The 27737-nt window shown below is 37.2% G+C and overlaps 1 protein-coding gene across 6 annotated transcripts in view; it reads right to left on the bottom strand.

Moving 5' to 3' along the window:
- The window catches only part of kaznb (kazrin, periplakin interacting protein b), a 137683-nt gene that overhangs the window by 74994 nt on the left and 34952 nt on the right, over window positions 1-27737 (bottom strand). For 5 of the 6 annotated variants that reach the window (XR_008155926.1, XM_052569257.1, XM_052569255.1 and 2 more), the window contains exon 4: window positions 18-213. Coding sequence is in view for 5 of the 6 variants with exons in the window: in XM_052569257.1 (XP_052425217.1) it covers window positions 18-213 (196 nt within the window). In the remaining variant the exon portion in view is untranslated. Of the gene's footprint in view, window positions 1-17; window positions 606-27737 lie in introns of those variants that run through there. The other variant, XM_052569258.1, reaches the window with a different exon arrangement.

Here is a 27737-nt window from a genome sequence, read left to right as displayed (position 1 = left end):
CTTGGCGCATGTCTTACCGTGGTGGTGGTGATGGTGGTTCTGCTGGTTGTTCTCCAGGCTGGCAGGGTTGCACGCCCCCAACTCGGCCAGTCTGCGGCTGGTCGCGGAGAGCTCGGAGCGCAGGTTGGTCACCTCCTGGCTGGCCGACTGGATGGCCCCATCGATCCGCTGAGCCAGCTGCTTGTTGTCTTCCATCATTTTCAGGATTTTGCCCTGAGAAGCAAATCCACACAGAGGTGCATGGTGTCAAGGGCTCTGTCAGGGGGTAGAACAAGCCACGGGTCCCCGTTCCCCCTTTATCCCTCCTCAGCTGCCACAGTTTAGACCATACAAAAAAAAAAAAACACACGCTGGAGAAGAGGAAGGAAAATCCCAAGTCTGACTCCCCTCCTCCTTATCCCAGCAGAAAAGACCTAATCACTACCCGTCTTCTGTTAGTGTGTGAAAGACAGCTGAGTGTGTGGTAGATGAAGAGAGAGAGAGAAAGAGCATGTGAAAGAACGCAAAGGACAAACGAAACAGCAGGTAAAGGAGTGAGAGAGTTCCGGCTGAAAAACCGCGCTCCAAGCAGCTGCTTTAAGAGAGAACACAGTGCATTGAGAGATGACATGCTCTCTTTTAAACGGAACATACCATGTGAGCCAGATATCTGGGGGAGAGAGGGAGGGAGCTAAAGTGCCATGTTTCTGAAACTCTGTGAACGGCATGTTTTGGCTCAGAGAGCCTCCTCGATCGGAGCAGTTTGCAATGAGAAAGAACTGTTCTTATGTGGATGAGGTGGAAAATAAATACGACTATTTGCTCTTCCTTTATCCCTCGACATACACTTGTCAAGCTGGATAAATTTATTCTCTTGGACAAACACGCTCCCACCCCTTTCTCTGTCTTTTCATTACATATTCATTCTTTTGTCCCTGGGAAACGCTCCCCCACTCTAGTGATTGTGGATGGGGGTGGGTCGACTCAACTCAGAGGGAGAGGAACCGGGCAGACCTCGGCTCTGGACACGAGGGATGGCTATTAGTACGGCCCCCTGCACACAGGAAGTGAAGAGAATTACACTGAAAGCAATCCATCTTCTTCCAGGGTCAAAAATTTGGGGCTGATTTGAAAAGCCCTCTGGTCTTCGGAAGTGGACCCCAAATGGCTTACCCTTTCTCAGAAGTCTTATGCAACAAGTCTTATGTCCTTTAGGTATGGGATTCAAATAAGATCATATGCTACTCAGTGAGACAGTGGTCTCATACTTTTTTACAAACCTTGATGTCATCCATATCCTTAAATACTGCATCATCTATTCCTAATATTTTTTCAAAAAAAAAAAGATTATATTAAATTATATGATTTATATTATAATATATTAAATAAAATCTAGGCTTTTATCAAAAATGAATTTCATTGCATTCAAACACATAATAATAAAAGTAATAATAATAAAAATGTTTTTATGCATTTGGCTGATGCTTTTATCCAAAGTAAATTACACTGCATTCACAATCTTTATTATATCAAAAAAGATATAAAAACTGTGCAAAATAATAGTAATAATAAAAACAACAATAACATTAAAATGTTAATATATTTACAGAAGATGCGTTTACCCAAAACACTGTATTCAAGGTACACATTTTATTAGTTCTTTACTTGGGGGTCCAATTTCTGTATAATAAAAGTCGTCTTTGATTAGCAATAGCAAGACTGATTCATAAACTAAAACCCATTGGCTATGCTGATGTGTGCACATTAATCTGTTTAATGAGTCTTTAATTTTAAAATGAAAATAGCGAACAGACGAATACATGTATCACCTATTAGAGGGTAACATAATGAAGCAACACCAAAGCTTTTTTTGAGCGCATACTCACTATATGAAGACCAAATGTACAGTATGTGCGGGGACAAAACAGAAACTAAACTGGGGTATGCACATACTAAGTGAATTGGATTGACTGCCAATTATCTATTTTGAATCAAGGGAGTCAGAATATCATTCCAGGTGAATTTAAGCCCTGCTTATGACTATAATCAACACCAGCTTTTATCGGAGTGGCTTTTACATTCCCCAAGCAAAACATTTGCTGAAAATAAGCAAAATTACTCAATTCCTAAAGCAAATTGATGGGGTGTGTAAGTGAGAGAGAGGGAAATCTGGTGAACCATCACACCAAAAATTGAGAACACCTATCATTTCACGGCTCTGACTGAGCAACATCCTCATTGGTATTCACGGGAAGTGATGCTAGAAATGAATGGGGCACAACAGAGGAATCCACACTAAAAACAAGCATAAAATGCGATAGATTATGACAACAAACTAAGTTTTTCCTGTCTGTGGATTTTCATTTTTATCCATCTTACTCATGATTGAGAGATAGCTCAGATGTAAAGCTATAAAAATAGCGAAAGTCGCAAAGTTTTTTAGCAGGTTCCGAACTGATTGATTTCCATCAGAATTGGGCTGGAAAGAGTACCACATCTACTGTGCTAACACCATTCATGCTGAGATTCAGACTGCAGCTGAAAAAGGCAGTGCTTTGTTTTCAAATCCCAGCCCCGAAACCACTATAGTCGCTCAAAAGAAAAGAGAGAGAGAGAGTTAGAAAGAGAACGAGAAGAAGTGGTGGTGACAGAAAGAAAAAGAAAAAATCTAGTCCAATGTGTTTCATATTCTGTGGATTTTCCATTCTGCAGAAGACAGAGAAAAGATCTCAGTTGTATTAAAAGTCAACTCCATTGACTGGAACGCACCAGGTCACATAAAGGAACTGGAGTGAACAATACTGAATGTCAGTGGGAAAAGACAAAGGGCAGGAACTGGACAGCGAACAGTTGTTCCATGGCTTTTACAACAAGGCCTTTCTCCAGGCTTTGCTGTTGTCACCTGCCTTTTGCCAAGAATATGCATAGGCCGCCTGCCAAACAGAGTCAGCTCTGCAGTCAAGAGTGCATGCTGCTTACATTCTTTAAAGGGTTAGTTCACCCAAAAATTTAAATTAGCCTGTGTTTGACTTTCTTCTTTCAGATGATTCCAATCAGAGTTATATAAAAAACTTAATATACATTTCTGGCCTTCTGGAAAGTATGTTCATTTAGTGTACATGTACTCAATGATTTAATTACTGCCTCAATTCAGTGTGGCATGGAGGTGATCACTTTGTGGGATGGCTGAGGTCGTATGGAGCCTTCAGATCATTTGCATTTTTTGGTCTCTTGTTGCTCATTTTCATCTTGACAATATCCCATAGATTCTCTGTGGGGTTCAGGTCTGGTGAGTTTGCTGGCCAGTCAAGCATACCAACACCATGGTCATTTAACAAACTTTTGGTGACTTGGGCAGTGTGAGCAGGTGCCAAATCCTGCTGGAAAATGAAATCAGCATCTTCAAAAAGCTGGTCAGCTGAAGGAAGCATGAAGTGCTCCAAAATGTATTGGTAAATGGGTGCAGTGACTTTGGTTTTCAAAAAACACAATGGACCAACACCAGCAGATGACATTGTCATCACAGACTGTGGAAACTTAACACTGGACTTCAAGGAACTTGGACTATGAGCTTCTCCAACCTTTCCTCCAGACTCAGGACCTTGGTTTTCAAATGAAATACAAAACTTGCTCTCATCTGAAAAGAGGACTTTAGACCACTAGGCAACAGTCCACTTCTTCTTCTCCTTAGCCCATGTAAGCCGCCTCTGACGTTGTCTGTGGTACAGGAGTGGCTTAACCCTTAAAGACCTATTCTAGCAGTCAGCATCAAGTGCCATATATCATTATAAACAGGAGAGCTTGAAGATTAAATCGAACTAATTTCCAAAATTCCCAATTTTCCTTCTGTTTTCTCTTTTAGAATTAATGAAATTACATAATTTTAAGAAAAACGCAAGTAACAATTAGGTGTTTTTTTTTACCGTGTACTCAAACAGAAACTCCTAAAGTTTGGATATTTTTCTTGTATCTGGGTGTTTTACACTTCCAAATAAAATGTTGTTTACATGTAACATTCCCCAAGCAAGTTATAGCCATTTACTACAATATTGTTATCTGCGCTTTTAAGTGAAAAACAGGCCTATTTCGCTTACTAACAATAGAGATGTGTCCAAAAATGTTTAGGGAGTAAAGAAGATGGAAATAATAGAATATTCTCATGGGAAAAATGATGTTAATTATAATTCCATATTAAAATACACAGCACTATTAGAAAATAAGTTTCTAACAATGAAAATAAATCACTCTAATGCTATTTATTAATTAAGAGGGTTTTTTTTTCTTAATTCTTGCTGGAAACGAGACACTAGTAGACCACAGTGGACCAGCTGAAGCAGTGGAGCAGCAGAAGAAGACAGCAGTCTCTAAGTATAGACTTTATGTAATATAGAAAAAGACCCGTGTGAAAGTCTCAGCACTGAGCTACAGTTTTAACCACAATTACAGCACATTTTTAAGAGACTGGACTCCAGAGGAATTGACACCCACGAGTATCATAAAGGCGAGTATGTTCACAGGAAAATCCACACGGCTCTGAGAGTCATTAGTGCAGTTCAGCTGGACTCAGGGTGAACTGGGGCTGTCAGGGTGAATGCTGTGTGTAAGCGGTATGAGCTTCAGAGTTCAGAGAACTATAGGACCACATTTGCATCGTAATGATGTAAAAAAACTCTATTCAGACAGTAATTGTTTTTTATGTGGATGTCTATAAAAATACATTTACATGGCACCTCAGTGATAAAATTAATTCGTCTGGTGAATTATTTGTGGTATGAAGCATATTCTGTGATACTACAAACCCGGGAATGTACTGCTCACATCATTAGTCACATAATTAACTGCTGTAAATAAAATGTCATATGCTTGGAAATAATAATAAATTCATTCTAAATAACAAATAAATAAAACATCCTACATCCTATTTATTTTTTTTGCAAATCTCCTGTTTAAAAATAGGAAAATAGACACGCTATAGACAGGCTATGGAACGGTTTATGTCTTGCACTTTATCTCTCAAAAGGATGGATGTCATTAGACGTGGAGATTAGCAGAAATAAGTTAATTCAACCTCTTATTAACATAAGGTAAACATAAAGCTGTTAGGTTTATATTTTTATGTATGTAACTGTAGGCCTATATTATACATATATTAAAGCTTTATTGCATACCTGTTGCTGGCATAATATATACGTGCTTTTCTTCTGTTTTTTCTTATTGTTCTTAAAAGCTCCCACTCGCTGTGGTGGAGCAGTTATGAAATAATGTTCTTGTACTTCTTGTAGCATTTCAGTAATAACTACGCATGCAAAATATAGCTGCAAGCAGCGATTAGTGGGGTTCAAGCGCTAAAGGCATTTAAGCATACAAGGGAAAATACATTACATATTATTTAGCAATGCACCTACCTAAATCATTTTTTTTATTATTATTGGCCTATAGAGCCCAGAGAATTGTACTGCAGTGTTTTTTTTCCCAGATTAAATGAAAAAATTTACAGGACTAGTTTGCAAAAGTAGGTTGCATAGTTATAGCCATTTTTGTGTTTTTTCCCCCTAACCATGTGGCCGAGCTCCACAATTTTTTCCCTCATCCCATTCAGGAGTTCTAGGCATTTTACTGAAAGAGTCCCTGCCCCTTCCAAACGTTTTGGCGGCCCTTTGCGTCAGTGAGTGAAAAGTTCAAAAATCATTTTGATAATTATTGATATTCACTGTCCAGAGAATCTTTCTGCACTGGATTGTTTCCAAATGGGGAAAAAACCTAAGACTGCCTCACAAAAGTAGGATTTTAAAGGATTGGATGACCAATAATTTTCTGCTATTAAATTTGGATAAGACAGAGAGATATTTCTTATTGGACCAAAAACAGTACAAAATTCTCATAGATTAAAATTTGCAATTAGACGGATTTTTGTTACTTCCTCTACAGACAAAAATCTGATTGTTATATTAGACAGCAACTTGTCTTTTGAAAACCATATTTTCCATATTACAAAAACAGCATTCTTCCATCTCAGAAACATTGCCAAGCTACGAAACGTTACCTGTTTCTGATGCAGAAAAGCTAGTTCATGCATTCATGACCTCTAGACTGGACTATTGTAATGTACTTCTAGGTGGTTGTCCTGCATCTTCAATAAACAAGCTACAGATAGTCCAAAATGCAGCAGCTAGAGTCCTTACCAGGTCAAGAAAATATGATCATATTACCCCAATTTTACAGTCTCTGCACTGGCTACTTATCAAGTTCAGTATCAGTTACAAATTATCATTACTTACCTATAAGGCCCTAAATGGTTTAGCTCCTGTGTACCTAACTAGTCTTCTACCATGCTACAACCCATCACGCACCCTAAGGTCACAAAACGCTGGACATTTGGTAGTTCCTAGGAAGTCCACTAAAGGAGGTAGAGCTTTTTTTCGTTTTTTCGTTTTTCCATTACTTTCAAAATGAATGTCATTAGACAGTAAATGTAAATGCAAATGTCAGTGTGTTCTGCTTGTGTGATATTTCAGACATAATTCAGTGCTAATTAAATTGACAATTCATATATGACTTTACAAATCCAGATGGTAATTTCAAACAATAAACAGATAAATCCGTTGAGAACATCTTTTCTCAGATTGCACGATTACATTGGCAGCCTTAAAAATCCAAAAAGATTAACCAATATAACTGAAAAATACATAAAAACCTAAACTATAGTAACCTGGCATCAGTGTTGGCACTTCTCCTGAGAGGAGCCAACCGCATTTCCTCTACTGGGATGTCTGCTTCTCTATTGAAAAACTTTCCAAATAGTTGTTATTTATTCGTTCGTTTGGTTGCGAGTGCACTTAAAACAAGGTATTGATGAACGGCCACGACAAGAGTCTGGTCAGGTTAATTGAATATCGACTCATGCCAGGTAAACTGGAATATTTGCTGTTTTGTTCTCAAAGAGAGCAGGAGAGTTTGGTGAGCACAGCCAACTTTTTATGAGGCTCTTGTTAGGGTGCTGTGTGAAAATCCTTCAACTGCCAACTCTGTTTCCTCACATGAGTCACTGTGTGTGTGAGGGGGCGTGAGAGGGCCCGGTACAGAGAGATCATGGGCCTGTGTGAGGTCAAGAGCTCTTCCCACAGACTACTCTTACAACACTGAATTTATGTACTAGCAGGGTGTCTCAAACCACAGGAAAGAGCAATATCATTTCCTGTGTTTGGACTTGAGCTTGTTGATGAAGAACAGGCTAAGCTTATGTACTTTCCTCACTCTTTCCTACAGGGTGGGTGTCCGGATGATGAAGATTTGTTGTTTTTTGGGAGACGGGAAATTATTTGAATGAAAAATGTCAATGACCATTTAAGAACTGATATGCAGTATACTGATGGGTAGTTAACATGAAAGCTTTTTTCTCAAAATCATGATTCTTTCTTTCTCCATTTTAATCATCCTTTTATCTTCATTTTAAATGGTCTGCAGAGTTACAATGTTCAAAATGACAAAGAACTATAAAAGAATAGACACAATGCTGTTTAAAGAAATTGATGTACGGAACCTCACTCCACAGGATATCAACTTCCCAAAAGTATTTCATACAGTATCAAAGATGATATTAAACTGCACCGTTCAAAAGATTTGGGGTCAATAACTGTTGAATTTTTTTTAAAGAATGCTTTTATAGCTGCATTTGAGAAAAAAAAGAAATAAAAGTAAGTTTAATATGTAATTTATTCCTGTGATGGCAAAGCTGAACTTTCAGTTACTCCACGATCCATCTGGAATCCTAATAAGCTTATATGCAGCTCAGCCAATTTTTATTATTATTAATAATGTTGAAAACAGTTCTGCTTAATATTTTTTTAAATCCATGATACAATCTCAAAAGAACAGCATTTATTTAAAATAGAAATCTTTTGTAACAATGTAAGTGTGTCTCAATGTAAAACTGTCAAACTTTTGATCAATTTAATGCATTCTTGCCAAATATTTCTTTTAAATCTTACTAACCCAAACTTTTAAACTGAAGTGTATCTACTTTATTTAGAATCTAATTTAAACAAATAAAAAGACAGCTTTGACTTTATATCTCACATTGTGACTCTGTATCTTTTTATTTCTATTTCTTCATTTTACGCTTTATCTCAGAATTACCTTGGTGGAAATGGGCTCCCATATATCTATACATTCAAAAAAGGGGTACATTTTACACATAGTGTGTACAGAAATGTGAGAGAAGTCTGTAAATTCAGCTCATTACATATCTGTGACAGTTTCATCTACACATTTTCCACAATAATCATGAGAAGAATGCACCAGCACTGAAACATTTGTGCTTTCAAAACAGTTTCTGGCAACTAGGTCTCTAAAGCTTCTAAAACATTTCTGAAATTGCAAGTTGTGCAGCCAATCACTCATGTAAGAATGGCAGTCACTTAGACTGTAATTACAGAGACGCATTCCCTGCTCATGCAGAAGAAACACTGTGTGTTCTCTGCTCAGTTCATTTAGTCAAATGAACAGCAGCCTCTAAATAATAAGGCTAGTGCATTGTAGGAGAGTGTGTAAATGTCATAACTGGGCAGATGAGAGTACATATTTCTGTGTGTGTTGGCATGTGCATGAGCATGTTTGTGTGTGTGTGTGTGTGTGTGACTGGCAGAACACTGCGGTTGGCCTTTGGTTTGGTGGCCCAAGCACTGTGAGGGACAGAGGGGCATTGACGCAGAGCATCGCCAGGGTGGCAGACGGAAGCCAGCCCCTCATTCTTAATCTCTTATTGGGCTGAATGAATGTGCTGACACCTAAACGAACAAAAATAGAACAATGACAGAGCCCGAGGGCCTGGCAGAGCCCTGTCGTAGCCCCCTCTCCTTTCACTTATCAGTCAAACTAGTAACTATATCCTTCATATTATTAATAGGCAGCAACAGGGCAAGATCTGGCCTCCGAAGAACACCTGTGAAAGCTGCAAAGATGTGTAAATTATAAAAGTACAATGTCAGAGAGTTAAGGTGCAAATAATTAGGCCCAGAACCCAGTCAAGCGTACACCTCCCACACCACGTGCATAGCCTCACAGGGAAAGAAACATGCTGTTTCTCATTAAACCGCTGCTGCTCTGCTGCTGGAATAACCGTTAATACTCCACATTACCATGGAAATAAACAAGTTAATCTCCCAAGCAACAAAAAGAGAAACATATTAACTTGTATAATAAATGCAATTTGTGAACATTGAGAACAAGGATCTTTGCAAAACAGTCAGATGTATGTCAATTTTCCTGGTCTGGGATGGTCTAACTGGTTTACAATTATAGCAAAGGTGTTCACCAGCAAAACCAGTTGATGAAACTAACATGATTTAAAAAGGTCATGCTAGTTAAGTTAGTTATGAGACCTGGCAGCAACAGCATTCCCACATTGCACACAAGCTGGCAAGTGATAGCAGAAAGCTGCCAGTTCCAAATCTTATGCAACCTCAGGGAACAGGCAAAGTTTGCCAGATTTGAGTGGCTTCAAATGTAAAGTTTAGTCACAAATCTTACATGATGTTTCTTTAGCAGCAAATTTTGGAAATATTTCTTAAGACTTATGTGACACTGAAGCCTGCTGAAAATTCATCACTAGTAAAAATTATATTATAAAACACTTTTGCATAAATTTTATCTCTCTCTCCCACTTCTGGTCTCCTCCGCTACACTGTCCTATCATCAAAAAGGCAATTAACACCAAAAATAAAAATCTTTTAAATATATTCATTCAATATAGCTATTTTCTACAGACTATTTTCTAAAGTCTACACATATCCATGATATTTTTACTGATGCATTCTTTTGAACCAGTTGTGGACCGACACTGCTGTGCCTTTTTTTCAACGCCAAAAAATAAATCTTAAAATAAAAAATCTGGCTAGGCAATAACATACCAGCAACCAAAACACAGCACACACTGTTGATCAGTTCTGCTCTTTTCAGCAGAGAGCTGATCCATATCACAGGCAAACAACATCACAAACCCATTGACGCATTGAATGTAGACCCCATGTCCTAGCAAGGCAACTTCAGCTCAAACGCAGATAAATCCAGAGTAAATGAAGCCAGGCTATGTTGACTTAGATAAGAACTGGGAGTCTGACAGCAAGATAACAATCCATACCTCCCCAAAACCCATCCAATAGAACCATCCGCTCCCACATTCAACTCCAGTGCTAGTTCCCATTTCCACCAGCATTCTAGATAGCGGCCTAATACCCTCACACAGCGGCGTTATTCCTCCATCCCTGATAACACGCGCTCTGAGTCACGGTGCTGAGATGCTGAGGGCTCTGATGGGGATTACGATAAGACTCGGCTGGGAGGTTTGGAAAGGAGTGACAAGAAAGAAATGTTTTCTCTACCTTGAACCTGTTGGCTAGCTTGACTTTGGAGGGGCCAAGCCATTAAATCAAAAGCAAATCCATGTCAAAATGCTCAAATGTTTGGAAATGTAGACAAGACCTTTCTGTCTAGCTTGGATCTGTGGCACGCCACTTAAATATAATCAGACGTTGACCAGGAGTGACTGGTAGAGTATAATGACGCTATGGTGGATATAGGGAGAATTAAAGATGATGGACTCGATGGCATTATCCTCACTGTCAGGTCTAAGCAAGAAGATATCACTATTACTGCCACCGCTGCGAGTAATTGCCCTTTTCTGACAGACACTTAAACAAGCAGGTTTCAACACTCTTATTTGGTTCGTTCTTAACACATGAAAAGTTTTTTTTTAACAAAGAGCGAATGGATTGAAAAGGATGGGCTTTCAAAACTTTTAATACTGTTGCTTGCGGGCAGTGTGAGCATGAATAAAACTAATTTATGGTTCAAAACCTGTTTGATTTCTTGTTTGCCCTGTGGCCGCTGCGCCATTCAGAAATTTAAATAATGTGATTTTGATTATGAAGCGATGAGATTGTTTTGCAAGCAGCGGCGGCGAACAGGGCATGAATGGAATGTGCATGTTCAAGGGGGTTTGTGGGTAATGATTTAGAGAAATGAGAACGCTCATGTCCCCCATTGCAATGATGATCTAATCATTACCTCTGAAAAGTATTGCTTTTCCGATTTAGCCATGTGAATAAATAGCCCCATTACCACTCACTTGTGCTCACAGTAAATGATGCGTGCGAAAAGATCAATGAGTTGAAAGGTATGGAGTGCATGACATGTGACTATTGCAAGCACTGCATTAGAACAGAGTTCATAGGAAAGGAACATTTTGTTTGATGCAGCTAGACTAGATTTGCATTTCCTGGAGGAAATGCCATTGCTTGCAGGGAAGCAAAGAATTGTGTTATAGTTTTGGGCAACTCAGTCTTGAGGCTTCATTTCTGTCTAAATGAAATGCTGAATTAGATTCTATTGTCATGACATTCAGTGGACTTGGACTTGTGCGCAAGTTGAAAACAGTTGTTTGTTCAAAGACAGACAGACAGACGGATGGATGGACAGATGAATGGATGGATGGATGGATCCCAACATATCCCCTAAACAGAATTTTTGAAAACCATCAATCCTGTGCTGCCTCGCAACCACTGTAAAAATAGTGTATTTATCATTCTTATAATACTATTCTATATATTGACTATAACAACAGCTTTTATATGCGTGGTATCACATTAAAAACTCCCTGCAGCTTTTGCAATAGGAGCACAATGAGGTAATTCGTGTGTACCTGGAAAAGGCTGCAATGCAGCTAAAGCTAATGTGGACCTGCAGCTGTGAGTGAAACTGGGGGAGTAGCCCAGTGCTGCAGTCTTAGTTCTTTTTGCCGTATTCTCTCCAATTCGGGATCACATTGCCTCTCTCTCCCCTGCCCCCTACTGGCCTCCTGCTCTCATTATACCCTCAATAGGCCCTGGAGGGAGGATACGTTGTCATAACTCCGTGGATCAGGATTGTGTTTTGGTCTCTTTGTTGTGGCTCCCTCCCACCAATCACTGGCTGGAAGCCCCACGGACGCTGCCGTTTAACACAGACAGCGAGTGATGTGTGGCACATGGCGGCGCGAGGCGTGGAGGGGGAATGCGACGGTGTTGACACAGACGGTGTATGTCAGCGCTGCCCCCTTAGCACCGCCTGTGATGTCTAATTGATTGCCTCACTCTTTGAGCGGATGCAATTACAGCCCTCGCTCAAAGAGACTGGCTCAGTGTGCTCTAACACGGAGGCAAGGGAGAGGGCGGCTGAAGGCTTTATTACTTACATAATACTGCAAGACATGTCTAAAGAAATGCTGCCTAGTGTCAGTGGTCACTAGAATGTCTATAGAAGTGAGCTAAAAACATGCTGAGCATGCCTCAAACCTGAGCCTCAAAAGGAGAAGAAAACATTTCCATTCAGACACTTTGAATAACACTTGAGCAAGGACATTCACCTCAAGGTGTCACTTCTTGTGAAGTCAGTTAAGTCAAGTGCATCAAGTGGTCTGACAGAGCATACATTTTTCATTTTATTTATTAATTTTTTTCCCTGAGGTTTTCCTGAGTTATGATGTTAGCAAAGTTTTTTTTAGAGCAAAACATTTTCCCATGAATATTTTCTACTCTTTCCTCAGCCCTTATTAAATGGTCATATGGATCCGTCTTTAAGAAAAACCCTGTTTGCATTAGAAATGAGCAGTGTTACAGGGGTTGTTCAAAGTTTCCTAATGCTAAGGACCACTACTGTCCCATTTGAAGAGTACACTTTTCAAAATATAACAGGTGTACAGTATATTTTCATTTATGAAGTGTAATTTCTCTTAGTGTAATATCTATCTATCTATCTATCTATCTATCTATCTATCTATCTATCTATCTATCTATCTATCTATCTATCTATGTATGTATGTATGTATATATATACAATAAAATATAACGATATACATATATTCACACAAACCCACATACATATATGATTTATTTCTTAATTGCAAATCTGTCAAAAAATTCCAAGACATAAACTCAGAATTCTGAAAAAAAAATATTCAGAATTGCAAGATATACACTCATCATTGAGAGATGTCATTTTAGAAGTATTCTGAGTTTCCCTCTCCCACTGCCTTTTTTTCTCCAAAATTCTTCCAGAATTCTTAGAGATATAAACTTAGAATAATGAGAAAAAGTCTGATGGTCTATATTGCAAGATAAAAAGTCACTATTTCCCTTTTTATTCATCTATACCATGCCGGAAACCGGCTTCCATACTAATTTCTAACTGGAAGGGAAAAAAAATCTCAGACAGCTTTAGACTACAAACAAACAAGTCAGTTGCTGCCATTAGATTTGCTGATGTTTGTAAGTGGGGCTTTGGTTACAGGATGTGTGGTTGTGAGGACAGGTGGGGTCTAACTCAGGTGGGAATTAGCCAAATGGCTAAAATCATTCACAGCACCTTTAAAACTCTTTCCATTTCCTCTAGAATCTATGGGAATAAGGGAGTAACACTGCCAGCGGTCTTAGTCACCTTGCTCCCCTCTATCTGCACACTTTTTATGCTTCAGCATTTCAATCAGACCCTGGGGGCACAGCAAAAAAAAAAAAAAAACGCTGAGCAGCTCTGCAGGTCTAGCACTTGCTTTCCTCACCCTAACTCAGAAATTAGCCACCTCCTTGCTTCTGAGAACCTTAGAACGTTAGCTACAAATATAAATGTCACTCTGTATAACAATACACCAAGATGTTCTCCATCTATACCTTAGACTTTTTTGTCCCATAGTGTCTCATTTATCAAAAGCAGCCTATGTAGAATATATCAATGTGAAGACCATTTATTGCTCTTGTCAGGGCCGGTCTCTAATGATAAATTTCAATTGCTTTGTGTGTATCTCGAAGGATATTCGCCATGATCATCCTCCCTTCAGTTCTGGTTCATGTAAGACTGATTCGGTGCAGCCTCCCTGGTCCCAGACGTGATCAATCTTGTGGCCGCCAAAAGTGTTAGCATGTTACATGATTTATAGCATTTTATTCCTTATTTATTGCATGATCAACTCACATTCTGGAAACATCTTGTGAGGAGACTCCAGTGGGAGGAACAAATGACTGATGTGTCATTTGTGACAGAAAAATACCTGTAACATTTCATATCTCAGCATTACTGTATGCCTCTCAACCCCAGATGATTATGGAATCTAATAAACAGAGGCAGCAAGAACCAACATGAGATTATATGACAAGCTTCTGGTACAGAGATCTCTTGTGACTTCAAGCAAATTGATAAATTGCTTGACAAGACAAATGCAATAACGACACAGAATTTAAAATGTCGAATCACTCAAATGTTGCCATATAGATTAAAGGTTTCATTTTCAACGGCCTTTCTTTGAACGTCAAGAAAACCAAAAAGTAACTAGTCTTCCTGAAAATGTCTTGGTCTCTGAGGAACAGTCAAGAAAGTTCGAGATCAGGGATGCGATGCCGGTCACGGCGACAATGCAAATATCAAAACGTCTGATCATCATACCAGACTGGCTCTGGCATATTTTTCAAAGCAAGTTCTGTAGATTTGAATTCTGGTGGAATGAAATTCACCAAAGGAGCACGAAGAGTTCTGCATTTACATTCATGGGGAGATGGAGCCATAGGCTTTAATTAAAATAGGCCGTTAAACACATCCTGTCGATTTACCAGCGAGTGGGAACCATGCACTAACACATCCTCATTCACTGATTCCCCTCTTGGTTTGACAGCTGACAGACTCAACTGACACTGTGCAGAATGGAGAGCTGGAAAGTGAGGGCTAAACAGTTAAATCAATAGGAGAAACGCTGAGCCTGTGTGTGAATTATAGTATCAAGCTTGTCACTGCCAATCCAATATAATGACACAGAGCAGACAGAGCAGCACACCTGTGTGGGTGGAGGTTGTGCTGACACTGATCTCATTATTTTATCTTTCTAGTTATGAAATCAACTGCAAGATGTAGGTCTGATTTACAAACTCATGTTGCACCAAAACACACACACACACACACACACACACACACACACACACACACACACACACACACACACACACACACACACACACACACACACACACACACACACACACATACACACACACACACACGCACACACACACACACACACATACACACACACACACACACATATATATATATTAAAACAATTGCCACAGGGTTTTTATAGTTAGTCAGAAAAGGAGCAAACCATCTTAATTCTTAATATATAAATTAATATTTTGTCCTCCTACTTGTCATTGTCAGTTCCTCCTGCTCAACTCCATTACTAATAAATTAGCTCTGAATGCAGAACATTTTTCATTAATAATTTAACACTTCATGTCTGAAAATCATGAAACGACATGATGGAAATTATGACACTTGAAATTCTAGAATCTAGAAATATAAGAACCCCTTTGCCAGTTAAAACTTTTCATTATTAATTTGTGGTTTTCTATTATATAAAAGTTTATACAACAGTTCTTTCTGCTCATCGAATCTCAATGTGTCAAAATGCGGCACTTGGTCATTATTCACGTAAACCCTCATCATTTATGTCTCAAGTGAACGGAATCAGTTGAGAAGGAAAGTACGTGTGTTAAATAAATGTGATTACAATATTGACCAAAATAATCGTGATTATGGTCATTACTAGTTCTTAACTGACGTTTTCGAATTAGTAACAAAGGCCTGGGCTTAGCTTTTCAACTGTCAACTTGAGATTTGAATCCGTGGCGGAATGAATTAGTTCTGAACAAAAGAGTGTTTGTTGGGTTGTCGTTTCTTCTGTATTTACATACTCGTGCTGTTGAATAAATGCAATATCACACTGCTACTCCTTTGATATTGCTCATACATATCATTTTTTATAATAAAACGTATATATTACACATAATATCACAGAAAATGTAACTAAGAAAATGTTATGAATTAAGCTGAAACCTCGACAAATGTGATTAAGATGGCAAACACATAAGAGCAGACCTGAGTTGTGTCTTTGGGCCCTAGTGTTTTAGTCGTGCCGCTTTAATGTTTATCTTCAGACAGCATCAAGGTAAGCCTGGAATTGATTTAATTTCCTCTGAAACATTAGATTATTGGACAAAAGGTCAAATACAGTGGGATTACATAACCTAGTTGGAAAATCAATAGGCTCAGAAACATTTGAAATGAATTCGTTTAAAGTAATATCATGCTTGTATAATCAGTGACCTTGGCATTTCACTTTTCCCCCATATTAATTAAGCCCAGACCCAGTCAGGTTAATTGACTTTAGACTAACATGACTATCATAATATTTTCATTTAATAAGATGCTGTCTGGAGACAAGCCTCTCTGGCAGATATTAGCTTCATGTAATGTGCGATAATATAAAAGGAACCTTGTTAAAATTTGTTGTGGCTTGATAACAGACTGCATTACACAATACAGCTTGGGTGGTGAGGTGAACTAATGCCATCTTTCATATTAACAATCACGTGCTCTACTCAGAAAAACCACTGATCTGATTTTAACACCAGTGCAGTTAAAAAAAATCAACATCTGCCCTGCAACACAGACCATCTGCATCAGAATTTAAACAATTCAATTCCTTGAACCAATGCGACATCCACCAGGGAAAGTGTAATTTAATAACATTAGGGTAAAAAGATATTGGACACAAGGGGTATTTTGGGAAAATGGTTATGTTTGGCCTGTTGATTCAGAGTATTACTGTGCACTTTTCCAATGCTACAGTAAACAGGCTTGCCAAATGGATTACTTCTGCTCCTGAATCAAGCTTTACAACAGAAACTGCTTTCAAGTAGTCCTAAAAAAACTGTAATTACTTAGAGACTGAAACAACTCATGTACTGTATACAAAAGACTTGTTGTCCTGTTACTGGAGCATCAGCCAACAGCTTCCAGAACAGACAGGACATTTAACCACAAGTAAAACTAGTAGTTAAGTTTAAAAAATATATATAAATATATAAAATAAAATAAAGTGTCAGATAATAAAGCCTCCAAGCAAAGGCTAGCATCTCCATATGGTGTGGTACATGCATTTATCACCATAAATGTGCAAATTTAGTTTAATGGATTTGTTTCTGGCAGATTTTTTTATAATAAATTCCTCGCCTTTAATATTCCTTGTGTTTTGTGTTTGTTTTGTGTTGCTTCTCTGCATAGACATTTCATAAGCTCTAATTTTCGGAGATGGGTCCCCCGGGGAAAATGTCACACTGCCTGAAATGTGTGGCTGAAGGAGAAATTGTGTGTGAGACATTCAGTACCCCACGGGCTGCAAGAATAACAGCAAGGCTAACCGAAACAGTCATAACACATCCTGAAGTATGCAGCAGCTGAAAATAAAATTACCAAAGCGTGCAAGCATGCACATACTGCTCATCCTATCAGCTCTAAAATGCTTTCCAGAGAATCAAGCCTGAAGGGATTTCATACCTGCTGCGATTGCCCATTACATTCCACCCAGCTCACCCTTCCACCCGTCATCACAGCAGGTGCAGATTCATCACTTGTATGGAAACCAGTGAGGGAGTGTGGTTTGGAGGACAGGTTGTATTTCAAACTTTCACAACGGATTTGCCCACAAGCAACACGAAAGTTATATACAAAGATATCATTTCTGAAATAGTCTTCATTACATGCATTAACAGGATAAGCTGACTGGCCGTCCCGTCGACCTCTTTTTAACGAGCTACGACTGATGAGACAATTAAAAGTTTTCAGTGTACTACTATAACACTGTGAGAGGAATCTGCAGTTTAACCCATTGAGCAACACAACAATTAAATCATATGCTCTGGCAGTTTTCTATCAACTAGATGCATTACCAAAAGAAATTAATTCGGTTATTTAGCAAAAATGCATTAAATTGATCAAATATGTCAGTAAAGACATTTACACTCGTACTAAGTATTTATATTTCAAATAAATTCTGTTTCCAAAAAATGGTAAGCAGCACAACACCAGCACCAAACTAGAATGATTTCTGAAGAATCATCTGACACTTAAGACTGGAGTAATGATGCAAAACAAATCAGCTTTGACATCACAGGAAAAAATAGTAATTTTAACATATATTATAAATAAAAAATAATAATATTTGTAATAATATTTTATTATTTTAATCAAATAAATGCAGCCTTGGTGCGCATAAGACATCTTTCAAAAACATTTGTAAACATTTTTCTGACCTAAAACCTTTGACCAGTAATCTATATAATTAATATATGACGACCACTTTTTTGCAAGGCACTTTCTTGCAGGTAAAACATTTTATCCCTCAGTGAAAGAGTCAATAGTCATCTTGTTGAGAGCGTCAGCATCAGTGATGTTAATGCTGACCCTCACAGATAATGGCTTAGCTAAATCAGATAAAAACAAGAGATCCGTCTCCTTCGTGTTGGCATGTCATGCACATTAAGCAGTTGAGACAGAGCTCTGATTTATCCTTAAATTACGAACTATTTGAATATTCTTAGAGCTAGTAAGCAAGTGCAGTACTATCAGTACTATGTTTAAAAAAATACAATCATCTCTCAAAATAAGAATATAAAATGCAAATAAAATGCATAGAATTCTGCTGAACCTGATGGAAGGATGGAATGCTATTTTTTAGTATTCTTCATAAAAAGATTCGGCGCAATCAGACAAAGCCAATTGCCGTCTGACAAACTCAGCAAGCATCTGATAGCCATTGAAGAAGTAGTTTTTGAAAGTAAGTTTTATCAATGTGAAGCCCTTGACAGAATCACTCTGCGATAAAGTGGCTCGCCATGTGTCACAGTGCCCCGGGCCGGCCTGAATAGGTGCCTCAAACAGATTGTGACTGGCAGAAATCAGTCGGCAGGGAACGTAATTCCGGCACAAAAAAAACAACATAGAAAACATGCCGATTCTGAATTCCACTGAGGTCCAGTGAAGTAAACAGCTGCTTTGACCAGGGATTTAAATTCAGATGTAGTCTTTCTTGCCACCACTCTGAATTTAAAACACAGCTGGTGAAGAAATTCAGGATGAGGAGTATAGGAATGGCACGTGACAAAAAGCCTAAAGAAGAGAGAAGGATCAGACAGAACCTAACAAGGGCCTGAGTGAATAAACAAGAGACTTGTATTGTTTGTCACCATTTCTGGGCTAAGAGCACAAGCTGAGTGCAGAAGATGCCTCTCATAAATTATTCACAGCTCAAAATCTTCATGGATGCAACACCGCAGGAACATTGTGGAGGAACAAACAGATGAAAAGCATTTGTCAAATGGCCGGAAATTGCTGAAGCCAAGGCCCGTTATCTATAGCACACTAAAAGCAATTATAACAGAAAGAGACTTGCTTTTGAATACAAAGTAGGCCCAGAGCTTAATAAGTCCACTTAATGCAACCCATATGCATGTTTCTGAATATACATTGAAAGCATCAGGATGTTCTTGGGTTAACACAGTATTTGAGCAAATGAAGTAATGTTAAAAGCACTGGGCAGGAATAATGGTTCTGATCTCAAATGTTCTTTAGCATTTCCAGCTCAGTAAGCATGGTTAAAGCATACTGAAAAAAAAATAGAGCCATTTTTGCAAGTCTCAGTGGAAATATCTATTTAACTGATGGAGCTGTCACAACTGCCACATGAGGTGTATCAAAATGTCAAATATTCCACAGCACATACTTTATTATAGAGCGCCCAAGCCTCACTGCATTCAATCTGATATTGAGTGTTCAACAGATTAATTGTTTCAAAGAGAAAAAAAAGGTATTGTTTGCAAAACAATCAAACCTTACTAATAAACAATGCTCTCTTAATAACAGAAGAAGTGCAGCAAGGCTAATCTGGAAATAATGTAAGCACACAACTTTTGTTTTAGATCTGAGGCGGCCTTGCTCTTAAAGTCAAATCAACCGTGCTGATTCAAAAAAAAAAAAAAAAGTTACTTCAATAAATAAACAAGTTCATACTGAGTAACTTACTCTACTTTGTTGAGGCAGTATTGCCAGTTACCTTGTCTGCTTTTGATCCACCAGTGAAATAGTTCCAAACAAACGTCTCTGAGCAACACAGAGGTGTTTGATTCCTGAATGATTCAACAAATTGATTGAGTGAATGATTCAATGACTCTCATGAAGTAATTCATTTGTTTCATTCCTTAATGACACTGCGTTTTTTTTAACAATTCCTTTGAGTGAATGATTCAGAGACTCACTTAATTTTTTTAAATTTGTAAACGAAGCAGCGTTTAAAAAAAATAGGTTAAACAATATGATTCACTAACAAAGACAGTTAATTGCTGCCACCTACTGCTTTTATGTAACAATGGCACTTAACTAATAGCCAACACACCAAAGTTTTTTTACTTAACTCAAGAAAAGAATCCTCTCAAAAGCTAAAATATAAGTTTCTATTTGTTTTTGGTCCTTACATAATTTCCAAACCTTCATTTGTGTTATTTCACTGTTTGACAACTTTATAATTTTTTTTTAAATATGACATAAGTCTAAAATGTGAACATATGTCTATATTGCTTTACTTAATTTCAAATTTAAACTCAGGTGATAAATGCTGTACCAAAATGTCTTTCACAGGCTAGTGTGTTCTACAGTACTTCTAAAAGTTTGGGCCGAAATGAAAAAAACATAATTAGAAACATATTTTGACTCCCTTAAAGTCAGTTAATGATAGCCCCTGTTCTTTACAGAGTGCCACAACTGACAGAATTAGCAATAAAGGAAAGTCAGTCTATTTTTGGAACGGACTGACATTGGATGAAAGCCTTCCGATCATTTCCGTATAAGAGCTGATCTCCAGATCTCTGCTCTATTCCCACATCACGATGTAATTTGCTTTTTTACACTTCAAACAACAGTACAATCCATACAGGCCTCTGGCAGCCTGTCTGTTTCATGGTAATGGCTAAGAACACCTGACATTTAATAAGATGAAATCTGACTGCAAACAACACAGGTCTGCTGAATATCAAAGCACAGAAATGATTTCAGCTATCTTATTTCTTCATTTAAAAATGTCTCTAAAATTGTCTAAAATGTCTTCTTGTTTTAAATTGATATATCGTCCCCTTAATTCCATGGTATTGACCTCACAATAACATTCAACATTTAACGCTTAAAATATCTAAAGAAGTACTTAACTTAATCACCACAAATCGTATGTATTCACAAAGATTTGTGTCTGTTGTAAATAACAGTGTTTCAGAATAATTAACTTCACATTAATACAATTTCTACAGTCTACAGTTTATCTATTGAGACATTTATTTCATGACTTAATGTATTACATTATTATTTGCAGCTAGGTCCATATGGTTCAATAAGATTTGTTGTTGTTGTTTCAGTTCTTAGCTCCCCTGCTGCCTCGCATGAATCTCAAACGCATTAATTAAAATGAAATGCAAGCGGTCTAAACCATTTTTTTGGTTTGTTTTTCTCTCAAAACACCCTCTACTAGAAATTGCTCCTATCTTTGATTCTGTGTTAGATCGATTTGTTTTTCTACTGAACCTTTTGTTTTGAAAAGTCTTAAGAATTCACTCGAGAGCTCTTGAAATCCATTGAGGTCTAGAAGAGTTAGGATGCAAAGAAAGCTCAAGAGAGTCTTTATCTCAGTGTTTCACAGCAGCCCGCCAGTGCTGTGATACTTTTTTGATTTGCTTCTATATGTAAATGTAGAGTCGTTGTCAGAATCCCTGTATACATACTCTCTCTGACTGACTGTTCAGTTATAGTTTATTATTATATGAAATACTGTACTGTATAGCACACTACCATTCCAAAAGTTTATTGTACAATCAAAATAATTTTTGAGGCCAATAATCGATAATGATAATAATGTTTACAGAGTAGCAAATCGCATATTAAAAAGATTTCTGAAGGTTTATGTGACACTGAAAACTAGAGAAATTGTGCTGGAAATTCAGCATTGCCATCACAGAAATAAATTACATTTTAAAATATATTCAAATAAAAAAAGTGATATTTTAAATTGTAATAATGTTGCCCATAATTACTGTTTTTACTGTATTAGTGATCAAATAAATGCAGCCTTGGTGAGCAAAAGAGACTTCTTTAAAAATATTAAAAAAATCATACCATCAAACTTTTAAAGGGAAGTGTATGTGAGTGTAAAAACTTGAAAAGACTTGTATAACATGCCTGGAAATTGTTGTCTGAGCCATTTTCTCACAATGGTTTGCATCACTGATTTTATTAAGCAGTAAAGAATACTGTATATCTTAAACGCCCAAGCCAAGAATCAGTCCAGTGGGTGCAACTCAAACCACGCTGATCAATACCTCAGCCTTTGAAACCATTTAATCACAACGCCTCAGCCTGCATCCACTCTGCTCAACTTTGATTGGTCAATAAGTAATTAAAGATGTGGTTCTGCCAAAACTCTGTATTATAATGAAATAAATTAGCCCCCTCACACATTACAACATATGCAATCACATTTGCAGTTAAAAGCATCTAGCCTAAAATCCATCATCTCTTATTTTCATCTTAAAAGTGAGATAATGCTTTTCATCATGTTATCAGATTGGTTTTTCTGTCTACTGTAAACATTCTGGTCAGGATCAATTTATTAATCCAGCTCCTCTGCCTATCTTCCAAGATGTGTGTCTTGATTGTTATTCTGCTCTTACCTCATACAGATCTCTCTGACCTAGACCAAACTAGTCTGGAGATGTATAGGGAAAAATATATGACATCATCATAATTAGTCCTCAGTTCCAAACAGGAAACATCATTGACTTTAAAAGAGTGGGGCAGTATCAGCCAATCAACACTTCCGTATTGGTCCCTCTGACACTCTTTGAAATCCTATTGCCCCTGCATGCAAAAAGGCCCCTTTCTGTCACATCACACACACACACACACACACACACGCACGCACACACACACACGCACAAATACACAACCTATCAAAATGCATTTGATGAATCCCTCCCCTCTAGCAAGCAACACATACATAATTCATCTGTGCAAATGACAAATGAAGCAATCAATTCCTGGAGCACGTTCAAAGAGAAACATTGGAAATTCTTTCCAAATTCATTTTCTATCTACAGTCTAACAATCTGCACAACGATATTCAATATGTTAAAACTTCTCCAGATGAGCTTTCACAATGGAACGGAGGCCTCAACGGTGTGTAACAAATAAACAAAAAGAGAAAGCAAATTACAGGAAAAGTGGGCAATTGATTACTAACAAATCTGATTAAAATACTGATTCACATGACATTACACAGAGGCTGCATGTAAAATAAATAATAATAGTCTGAAAAAATATATTTTGAAATAGTTTTAATATTTGAAATAGTTGAAATATATTTTCAATAGTTTATTGAAACTTCTGAAAAAAAAGCGTTTTTATCATGATTTTCAAAAAATTGTATACAGATAATCAAGTAAACCTAAGTTGCTTCTGTCCAGTAAATTTTTATCTTGAAATATTTCAGCAATATAACATTTGTTTGGTTACATTTTACAGTAAGGGTTCATTTATTGATATTAGTTAACATAAGCTAACAATAAAACTATTATAAATATTTATTGATTATAGTTAATTTCAACATTTATTAATACATTATTAATATCAATTAATTCAATCAATGAGTTAATTCTTAACTAATGTTAACCTACTGTAGTGATACATTTAGTCTTAGGTTCACTTAAAAATCTTTTCATAAAATGTATATAAATATCAGTTGTCACTCTTTAATTGCTTCAGTCCACTTAATCTTAAACTATTACTAACTATATAACATTTATTCTTATGCTTAATTGACTTATGTTTACTATAAAAATCACAAAGCAGAAACACACGTGTGCCGCTAATAAAGTATAAGCTATCAATCAGATATAAGCAGGTATGTAGTCAGTTATCTACAACAGGTTTTTCAGAAAATATTTTGAGCATGCTGATCATTTTTGAGCCTTGGATGTGTGCTTATCAAATACGACACAGTAGGCTTTATAGGGTTAATGTTTAGCGTGTTTACAAAAAGGCTCTAATTTCCTTGAAAAATCTTCAAAAATCAGGCAAAATGTAATTGCAAGTGCTCGCGTAGAAAATAACACTCTCATCTCTTAAGTGTCGAGAAGTGCAATTAATGATGAAGAGCATGGCACACAGATGCACTTCACCTGCATTGTGCCCTAATTTACCGAAAAATACCCAGTAGCAAAAGGTTCTGGAGTGGATCCTGACCGAGTCATTTCACAGTTCCTGAGGTCAAAACAAATCACGGCTTTCAAGAGGACAATTAGGTTTAACATGCATGTGCTGTATAAAGTTGAAATGTGCTTGAACAGAGGCTCATGGACTATGATGTCCAAATTGCCTGACAGGTAAGAAAGAGGTCTGACAATGAGCTATTTATTTTAGATTCAGCTTAATTGTTGTGCTGATGTTGACTGGAGACTTTGGCGCATTTTTACATTACATATCTCCTTCAAGTATACTGGGAATGTGGCTGACTTTCAGCCACGATTATGAACCTGTCTATATAGTCTTGTATGTTTGTATAGTCTTGAGTGCTTGTCCATTATCGCCTTGAATTGAACTGTAATGATGTTCAAGGGCAGTATTCACAGTTAATGCACACTGGGCTCTGCAAAATGTGTAGAGCTTCCCAGCCAACTCAAAGAGAAAGAGAAAAAAAAACTGGAGGGATGCAAACTCTCAGTCAGGAGGACTGATGCTGTCCCTGTTTAAGACTCTTAACCTATAGATATTTGTATGTTTATGTAGCCAGCAAATCCCCTCAGGCTTCAACTGGCACTGCTGGTGTAGTAAAAACAGGCAGATGGAAGTTTCTGTAAGGCATTATTTATCTGGGATTTCTCTTTAGCTCTAGACTCATATGCAGGATTAACATTTGCAAGCACAAGCTCCTAGGCTCATGATGTCAGAGCAATTAAATCATGGCTGATTATCTAAGATTCTATACTGCATTCTACTAATAAAATGAGGGAACTGGTGCTTTGATTGCCTTGAGTGATTTTTATTCTTCCTATAATGTCTCAAAATGTAGTTTGATACTGAAGGATTGCTATCATAAAGCTAAAGATGTACAGATAATAGTACTGTTTTTCTGTAATAATGCAATGCAGTGAGAATGCACATTTCTGTTATGAACTATAAAGCAGATTCGACCTGGCACAGAATCCATAACAAAATAACATAAACCCTCAACTGTCTGATTTTGTTCAGTGAGAGTCATTTTCACCAGAGTGTGAAATGCAAAACAGCATTTTTCATAAGAATACTTTTTAGAACAGTCTGTCTTCGAGGATTACCATTACTTTGAGGGCAAAACATTTGACATTCAGATTTCACTTTTGGCTATATTAAGACATAAAAGCGTAAATATTAGTGTTGTAAGTATTTTAATATGTTTTTCTTAAATACTGATATTTGTTATTTTACAGTAGAATATTACAACAAATTTGTACAAAATAAATATTTTTGTTAAATTATGAAATTTTTTTAATTACATAATATATATATTTTTAATTATTAATAATAATAGTAGTAGTAATAATAATTGCCATCACAATTGCAAAAAAAAAATAATAAAAATAAAAAAACATACCCTATTAACAGCACTTGAGACCCAATATCTATTCATGAATTCACTCTCATCCATCATAAAGTCTTGCTACTCCAGTTCTGAAAGAGAAAGCAACTTGGGGCTAACAATCTCTCTGCACAGCTGGCACGTAGCCGGCCACAAATGAAGGCGATGGCCTTTTGCTGAATTACTTTCTGCTTAATCAATGACACTGCGAGTAAGAAACATATTCTGAAAAATGGGGATAAGTCGTGTTATCAATCAAGCGTATCTGCGTTGTATCTAATTGATTAGCCAAATACATCACTACGTCCCATGACTGTGAACATTCATCATTTAACAAGGATGAGCGAGAGAGTTCTTAGACTGTGCACAGGGAAAATCAACTGTAAAATTCACCAATCAAACTCAGTGTAGCTGCCTAAGCAAGCGCCCAGCGGGTTACCTATTCGGAACTTTTAGTGTATGCTTTTTAAACTTTAGCATTCAGAGTTCGTAGCCAGAGTGGTGTTTCTGTTGTGTATGTAAACAACGGCGTTAGATGAGAAGGAAAGATTGCAATGTTCAGGAAATAACTTTTTAAAAAGCCTTTGACAGGCATTGTACTGCGGACAAACGTTCCCTCGACGTGCATCCTGGGGATGGAAGTAGGAAACAATTAAGTGGATCAGCAAAGGGAGACTAGCTTCCCTCAACAACAACAGCGAAATCAGGTAGTGGATTCTTTTTATCCGACATCCTGAGGCTCATAAAAAGTTTTGTCCCAGACTAGCCACACAACGCAACGCTTCCTTGATTATTCTTTTCACTGTTTTCCAGGTCAGAAAGAGCCATTTCAGTTAAATACAGTATCCATTGTCAAAGAAGGAGAGTATGCTAATGATTTCTGAATGGTGCATTTGAATCCTGGGTGTGTTAGAAAAACGGGGCGCAGTAAATTATTTATGCGCCTCTTTCACCAAAGTGACATTCAGTTATTCAAATTATGACATTTAAAAATGCTTTAGTCCTCCTCGACATCGACTTCCCTTGACCCTGTATGCATGAACTTCAATGTGACCCCAAAAAAATTGCCAAAACATCTTCAGCACTATGCAAAATGAATACAGACAAGGGAAGCACTTAAATAGATTACTAGAAATTTCAGAATTCTGAACCACTAGTGGCACTAAACGAAAGTGCAGTCTGTTTGTTTGAGAATAAATTACCGTACATACTTTACTTTTCTACGTAATATATCAAACTTCACCCTAGAGGACAATAGTGGTATTGTAGTAGCCAGTGATGTCTTAAAGGGATAGTTGGCTCAAAAAAATAATAGTTCTACTTCTGAGGAACACAAAAAATGGAGATGTTCGATTAATACACTCATTTTGGGGTGGATAATCACTTTAAGACATTAAGTTTGAATCTGGTAAGATTTTTTTAATGTTTTGAAATAAGTTTCTTTGATTGCTCACTAAAACTAAAACAGTAATATTTGTAAATATTATTACAATTTAAAATAAAAGTTATCGTTTTAATTGATTATTTTAGCTTTTATTATTTATCCTTATTTTAAAATTAAATGTTTTTTTTTCTCCTGCTAAATCAAAGCTGAATTTGATTCTGAAATCATTCCGATCATCATTATTATTAGTAATGTTGAAAGGTTGCTCTGCTTAATATTTTTGAGGAAACCATGATACTTTTTTTCTGGATTCTTTGATAAACAAAAAGTTCAAAAGGGCAAAACATCATTTATCTGAAATAGTAAAGACATCTTACAAAAGACCTCAGTCAATTTTGATTAAACGCATCCTAGCTAAATAAAAGCATGAATTTCTTTCAAAAAGAAAAGATAAACCTTACATACTCCAAAGAATTGAACAACAGTATACACAAGGGAAAGAGAACAACAGCAGGTCAGTTCACAGGAGATGTTTTTGTCTTTTAGATGATGGAGGAACCATCACTAGGAATATTGCAGTCACAAGTGTTTTAGCCTGTGGGTGTAAACCAGGTTTGAGCTCAAATCTTTCAGTGATTACAGATTGTGCTTTAGAGTGCCTGTGGACAGCGTTTCTATACGGACAGAGCCATTAATGGATCTGGGGGTGTGGATGTGTTGTCCTGACTTATTGAAGCCTGTGTGACACAGAAGCAATCAGGAGTTAAGTGTCATGCCACAGAGGTCTGCCTAAGGCTAAAGCTCCTT

The sequence above is a fragment of the Carassius gibelio genome, chromosome B11, assembly GCF_023724105.1.
Source record: "Carassius gibelio isolate Cgi1373 ecotype wild population from Czech Republic chromosome B11, carGib1.2-hapl.c, whole genome shotgun sequence".
NCBI lineage: Eukaryota > Metazoa > Chordata > Actinopteri > Cypriniformes > Cyprinidae > Carassius > Carassius gibelio.
This window is presented reverse-complemented; position numbering and strand designations above follow the sequence as displayed.